This window comes from Zea mays, chromosome 8 (assembly GCF_902167145.1).
Source record: "Zea mays cultivar B73 chromosome 8, Zm-B73-REFERENCE-NAM-5.0, whole genome shotgun sequence".
NCBI classification, from domain to species: Eukaryota; Viridiplantae; Streptophyta; class Magnoliopsida; order Poales; family Poaceae; genus Zea; species Zea mays.
The window spans coordinates 103,428,034-103,434,511 of NC_050103.1; the positions used below are offsets into that span (position 1 = coordinate 103,428,034).

Below are 6,478 nucleotides of genomic sequence, written 5' to 3' on the forward strand. Positions count from 1 at the left end.
ATCTGATTATTACAGGTGTTGCAGCTTTATGTTGGGCTATCTGGATAAGTCGGAATGACTTAGTGTTTAACAAAACCCCGATGGTTACTTATTTGCAGGTTCTGTTTCGGGCGACCCATTGGCTTAGGTTTTGGGGATATTTGCAGAGGGTTGAAGACCAGGAGATAATCAAGGAGACGTGTCGACGGATCGAAGTCGCATCTATGCAATTTTTTTCTTATTTTGGTTGGAGTTTTATGAACAGGATTACATATTGAGGTTATAGTATGTCTGTTGGGTGTCGTGTTTATTTTAAGGATTGTGGTGTAAGATTGTACTCTATGTTAGGAGTGTTGATCTTTTGATGTTACTTTGTTTGTAAGGCTGTACCTCCTTTCATAGAGGATAAAGCCGGGACCTGGTTTCCATTATCTAAAAAACTGTTACTATGACAGATCACCTGTACAAAAATATTTTGTAACACAGTTCACTCTCATTTTACAATTTTACAAAGCCTCCGCCGCCGCTACCGAGGCGGCAATCCACTCCCCCCCGCCGTCCAGGTTGGTTGGTGGGTTTGAATTCGAGCTCAACGAGCGACGGCTTGCCCCTGCCGTTTCTCTGCTCAGCGTGCCAGAGCTAGTTCATCTCCAGCATCTCCGGCCGTTACTTGCTCTGAGCCAACAACAGTATCAAAAGCCCCGACCCCCCCATCCTCCGGCGACGATGCCTTCCGGCGACGATTCCGACCCCCTGCTGGCGCCCGCCGACGGCATACGCTTCGCGGCGCTGGACTACCGCGACCACCCCGCCGACCGCGGCGCCACCGGCGGCTGGCGGTCGGCGCTCTTCATCATAGGCAAGTCTAGCTTGCTCCTGTTGGATCGATCTCTGACTTCACATAGCGACCAGCACATAGTAATTAGTTAGTCAACCGCTCGGGCTGATCGGATGCAGCGGTGGAGATCTCGGAGCGGTTCACGTTCTATGGCGTGTCGTCGAACCTGATCAACTACCTCACGGGCCCGCTCGGAGAGGGCACCGCGGCGGCGGCGGCGGCCATCAACACGTGGAACGGGGTGGCGCAGCTGCTGCCGCTGCTGGGCGGGGCCCTCGCGGACAAGTGGCTCGGCCGCTACCGCACCATCGTCGTCGCATCGCTTCTCTATGTCATCGTAAGCAAACCAACCCAGATGCCAAATCGGCAGATCGCTTTCCTTGTCTCATTGTTTTTTGTGAAGTAGTTTAGCCCTTCGCCCTTCCTTTGAAAAAATCCTTCGTCCGTGGGCGAGATCTGGAAAGCTGTCCAGGTTCTCTAGTAGATGTACTCACTGCATTTGAGCCAAGTTGAAAAATCCTTAGACTCACAGCTAATTAAAATACAAATCAGATTACACGATCTCTGGGGAGAGGAGGTCTGAAGCTAGCACCCTTGTCGATTAGTTCACAGAACAGCTTATTCAGATACAAATCAGATTACACGATCTCGGGGAGGAGGGGGGTCTGAAGCTAGCAGAGCAATCTATATGAAGGAATAGAGAACTAGGGAAGGAGGGGAGAAAAGGATGAGGAGGAGTGCAAAGCTAGAAGAAGAATAGGACATGAACTGAATGCCCTCCCCCTTGCTGATGTCTCTCCTCTTGTAGTTGCTGCGATTTGTTACACAGGCGAATGGGCCATGGCCCACACGAGAGGTAGCCCATTTGATGCAAATACCTGTCATTACCCTCTTCTTGAGAAGCTGATTGCCCCAAGCAGCTGTACGAAAACCTTGGAGATATCTTGTCTTAAAGCCGGTTTGCAGAGACATCCATTGTTACTTCAATTGTCCCCTGGATATCTCTATTGTTTCCTGGTATGAAATGATCATGCCTTAGTTCCGATCCATTTCGTATGGCGTCACTGGAACACATCTTGAAGACGTCAAATGAATCAGCACGCAAAAAGTGCACAAGTTTGGCTCCTGAACCCCATATGATTCTGGACAGGTCAAGGCAAAATTTTAATACGCTAACTCCAGTGCTCCCCTTTGCTTCCATACTGATCAATTTTGGAGTACCAAAAGGCTCACAGGACGAGGAATATGTCAAGCTCAACCAATTCGCTCCAGACTGCAGTTCCTTACTGGTACGAAAGAATCCTTCATCAAGCGGCAGCAGTTTCCAGCATATGTCGAAGGGTGCATCAAGGTCCCAAGTATACTGAACTTCTTAGCATGAAGGCTACATGCAGTAATATATGATGGAAGTTGGTCCACAATTCTGTTGGTTGCCAGCAGGAAAGTGTCATTGCTAGTGCCATCATTGAAATCAAGAAACATTGGTTCCTTTGACAGACCCACAAGGCCACAACCATGGACACAACTTGCTAATATTGGCTTCTGTATAGTAGAAAGTCAAAACTGCAAGTGCATTATCAACAGCAAACACCTCACACTGGTACCCAGAAGTCGACCATAGGGCCATAGCTGAATGTAGCCTTGAAGGATGGCCATGGCATTGGTTGCAGATTAGCACCACCAGTAGCCTGTTCAATGATGGTATCATGACAATTGACAGTCATTGCTGCTAGACTTCTTTTTAATCATTTTCAATTTTTTTCTTATTTCTCACCATCTAAGTTGACCATATTGTCTCTATTTTTTCTTACTCTCTATCCCGTGCTGAACACGACATCCACAAACTGATGGGAAATATTTTTTTAGATAAAGGATCTGATTCTCGCCTCCGCGGAGCTTCATACATCATGTGTTATTACATAGTTTCATCTATTGGTTGATCTCTCAGGAACAAATTATATTACGAGGTACAAAGTCTATTATTATATTTCCATCCATATCTAGCAAAAACTTCCATGGCAATAATCTCCAGGCTACGGCTCACCGCCTGGATGTTCTCCTTTGTCACGTCCTCATGCTGTAGCAATGCCCAACACCGCAACCAATATGTTTCCTTGAAAATAGCCTGTATAAAAGATGTATATATGACATTGTCAAAAATTAAATCATTCCGACATCGCCAGATAGCCCAACAAAGGACAGTCACCCCAACAAAATAATATTCTTTTCTTTTGTAGCAACTCCTGAAAGCTAGATCCAAGCATGTGAATAATCGACGTAGGTGTTGTTAAACCAATAGCTATATTAACTACCCTCTAAATCGTTTTAGCGTGGTGACAGTCAAAGAATAAATGTTTAATTGTTTCATTACAATTACAGAAATAACACTTTTGACTATCTTTCCGATTGTGTTTCATCAAATTATCAGGATCACCCCATGTTAAAGATACCAAAGAAAAATCTTAATTTTTAGCGGAACTTTCAAACCTGATCGTGGTCTTCCTAGATGAGCAAAGCATCCTGTCATTGACGACATTGATTCAATTATTACAGGGTAGGGATTGAAATTCAATAGAGCGCATACATGATTGCTTATAAAAGCAAGTTTCAGTATAACTATCTCAAATTTTATGTTCATGCAAAGGGTGCTATAGTAACTCTGCTTCTGTTTTTGTATCCATGCAAAGAGGCTGCAACAGATACCTGAGGCAAAAGTGTCAGTTGGAACTCGTGGGTGTCAATGGTGATTGCCTTCATCAGTTCAATCTTCTCCATCTCATCCAAGAAAAATTGCTAAATAAAAGAACTGAAGAAGTCACAGAGCGAGCTCAGCGAAAGGGCCTCTAGCCTAGTGGTTGAGGACTTCCGAGTAGCACCTCCAAGTCCTGGGTTCGATTCCCCTCGGGAGCGAATTTTCAGGCTTGGTTAAAAAAATCCCCTCGCTGTGCCCCATCCGCTCTCGGGTTACGATGTCCTGTGCGCCACCCTCCGGTTGGGCCGTTGCAGAGTGGACAGTTGACGCCGACCCGTTAGTGATGGGGGCCAGGGTTCGGGGATTTTCTCGGCCGGGACCATTGTTTCGGTCTCTTCTTAATATAATACCGGGAGGGCGGTCTTTCCCTCCCCGGCCGAGTTTTTTTTTTTCACAGAGCGAGCTCAAGTAGGAACCTGCTTGCTGTCTGTTACCTGCACGGCTTGTTCGATCACGAAGTCTAGCAGCAAGCTGATGGTCTGCTTCCTGTAGAAGGATAGCTCCAAGAGCCGCCGCGCGCGGCCAACGGCATGAGCAGGTCGGCCATGCGCCCGAAACCGGCGTCGGATAAGCGCCATGTCGTCGTCGGCCGTCGGGCAGTCGGAGACTCGGAGTTGGATATCACTATGGGGGCCATGGGGCTGACCCTGTTGGCGCTGCGTCGGCCGAGGGGTGGCAGACTGTGGCCTCGCGTGGAGGCTCGTTTTATTGCAGTGAAGCCTCAGTGCATTTATTACAGTATGGTTAAAAAATAAGGAAAGCAAATAAACATTTATTACGTGGAGGCTCGTTTTAAAGAATAGTTAAACTTCTAAACTGTAATAAAACGAGCCTTCACTTGTTTTCTTCTGGTCTTCGTTGATAAATGCGCTGAGGCTGTCTTCAACAGATCGTGTATATGTTATCTAACTATTTATAGAGTAAAGTTTGAAATAGAATAGAGACAGCCTAAATCTGACTAACTGCAACTCTGCAAATGACCACTGGAAAACGAATGCAGGGTGCAGGCATGCTGGCCTTCTCGACCTTGCTCTCCTCCGGCAGCGGCCACCAATGCACCACCGCCGGGGGCCAGACCTGTGCGCCGTCCACCATTAAGGTGACCTTCTTCTACGTCTCCCTCTACATCGTGGCCGTGGCGCAGGGCGGCCACAAGCCGTGCGTCCAGGCGTTCGGCGCCGACCAGTTCGATCAGAGCGACCCCAAGGAGACCGTCTCCAGGAGCTCCTTCTTCAACTGGTGGTACTTCGGCATGTGCGCCGGCACCGCCGTCACGCTCCTGTTCCTCAACTACGTGCAGGACAACATCGGATGGGGCCTCGGTTTCGGCATTCCGTGCGCCGTCATGGCAGCTGCGCTCGCCGTATTCCTTCTCGGTACAAGGAGGTACCGGTACTACGTCACTGCCGGGGAGCGGGGCCTGTTCGCTCGTGCCGGCGAGGCTTTTGTTGAGTGGCGGAGCAGGCGAAAGGCTCTTCAGCATGGTGATCGACCTGTAGCAGAGGGGGCGCCGGGATTCAGGTATGTACATGTACTCTCTGTCACTATATGCGGGGAGTCTCACAATCTTGCACAATGTGTTCGACGGCACAGCATGAATTCGTTGCCTTTTGATGTCGATTTATGCAGCGCTGGTGTCGACGAGGAGGAGCAGGCTGCAGTCAGCCATGACGCAGGCCTCGTCAAGGAGACCAAGGACATCCTCCGTCTATTCCCGATATGGGCGACGTGCCTGCTCTACGCGGTGGCGTTCTCGCAGTCGTCGACGTTCTTCACGAAACAGGCGGCGACCCTGGACCGGCGCGTCGGGCGGCACTTGCAGGTACCACCGGCCGCGCTGCAGAGCTTCATCAGCATCACCATCGTGGTCTTCATCCCCCTCTACGACCGCGTCCTCGTGCCGGTGGCGCGCCGGTACTCCGGCAACCCATCCGGCATCACCATGCTGCAGCGCATCGGGACGGGGATGTTCCTCTCGCTCTTGTCCATGGTGATCGCGGCGCTCGTCGAGAAGCACCGGCTCCGCGTGGCAGTGGACGCTGGCCTCGTGGACAAGCCAATGGTCCCCCTGCCGATGAGCCTATGGTGGATGGTGCCGCAGTACGTGCTGTTCGGGGCCGCCGACGTGTACACCATGGTCGGGCTGCAGGAGTTCTTCTACGATCAGGTGCCCGACAAGCTGCGCAGCCTCGGGCTGGCACTCTACCTTAGCATCTTCGGCGTCGGCAGCTTCATCAGCAGCACGCTCGTGTCGATCATCGACAGTGTGACGACGGCCAGGGGCGGGAGCTGGTTCTCCAACAACCTGAACCGTGGCCACGTGGACTACTTCTACTGGCTACTCGCCGCGCTCAGCGCCCTCGAGCTCCTCGCCTATGTCTTCTTCGCGGTGACATACAAGTACAAGAACAAAGCAACCGTGCATGCAACTGTTGTTGGTCAGTCGCTTTAGTTCAAAAATGAATTAGCGGCAACAAATATTCGAGAATGGAGTTAGTACATCATCCTACGACATAGTATAGGTGATATGACACACAACTAAATGTAAATGGTACCTTTTCTCCGTTAGGGTTTGTGGTCCATACTTATCTTTGATTTTGATTCCCATTTGTATCTGTTGGGACTTGGGAGGGTCAATGCTATCATTCAATTCTTAAGGCAAGGGTTCATCCGTAATCAGCAAATCGGTCGTTCGTTTACGAGTTCCTCCCTCAATGCCAAATCATAATTCACTCTATCTTTGTTCTAAGTTAAATTTACCTAGTTTTGAACAAGTTTACAGAAAAATACATCAACTCTATGATATCAAATTACATTCATCGATTTTTTTTCATGAATCATCTCTTAATAGTGCAGTTATACTTATTGTTGGTGCTAATTTTTTTTCTAAAAGCATGATAAAAAATGGA

At 49.0% G+C, this 6,478-nt stretch overlaps 1 protein-coding gene across 2 annotated transcripts; it reads left to right on the plus strand.

Annotated features, from left to right (window-relative positions):
* Positions 1-463: 463 nt before the first annotated feature.
* On the plus strand, positions 464-6,248 carry LOC100381733 (Protein NRT1/ PTR FAMILY 5.10). 2 transcript variants are annotated; one of them, XM_023300787.2, is made up of 5 exons: positions 464-838; positions 937-1,154; positions 4,570-4,668; positions 4,870-5,090; positions 5,199-6,248. In XM_023300787.2, the coding sequence occupies exons 1-5, from the start codon at positions 706-708 to the stop codon at positions 6,019-6,021; spliced, it is 1,494 nt and encodes a 497-aa protein (XP_023156555.1). In that variant the 5' UTR covers positions 464-705; the 3' UTR covers positions 6,022-6,248. The 2 variants fall into 2 exon arrangements, with proteins under 2 accessions (XP_023156555.1, NP_001168010.1); NM_001174539.1 differs by having other exon boundaries at positions 522-838; positions 4,570-5,090; positions 5,199-6,224.
* Positions 6,249-6,478: the final 230 nt, after the last annotated feature.

Excerpts from the sequence above, each read along its gene's own strand:
- LOC100381733 (NM_001174539.1), top strand. The coding sequence starts at position 706 with ATGCCTTCCGGCGACGATTCCGACCCCCTGCTGGCGCCCGCCGACGGC. Across the intron at positions 839-936 it reads GTCGGCGCTCTTCATCATAG|CGGTGGAGATCTCGGAGCGG; the intron begins GCAAGTCTAGCT and ends GATCGGATGCAG. Across the intron at positions 1,155-4,569 it reads CATCGCTTCTCTATGTCATC|GGTGCAGGCATGCTGGCCTT; the intron begins GTAAGCAAACCA and ends AAACGAATGCAG.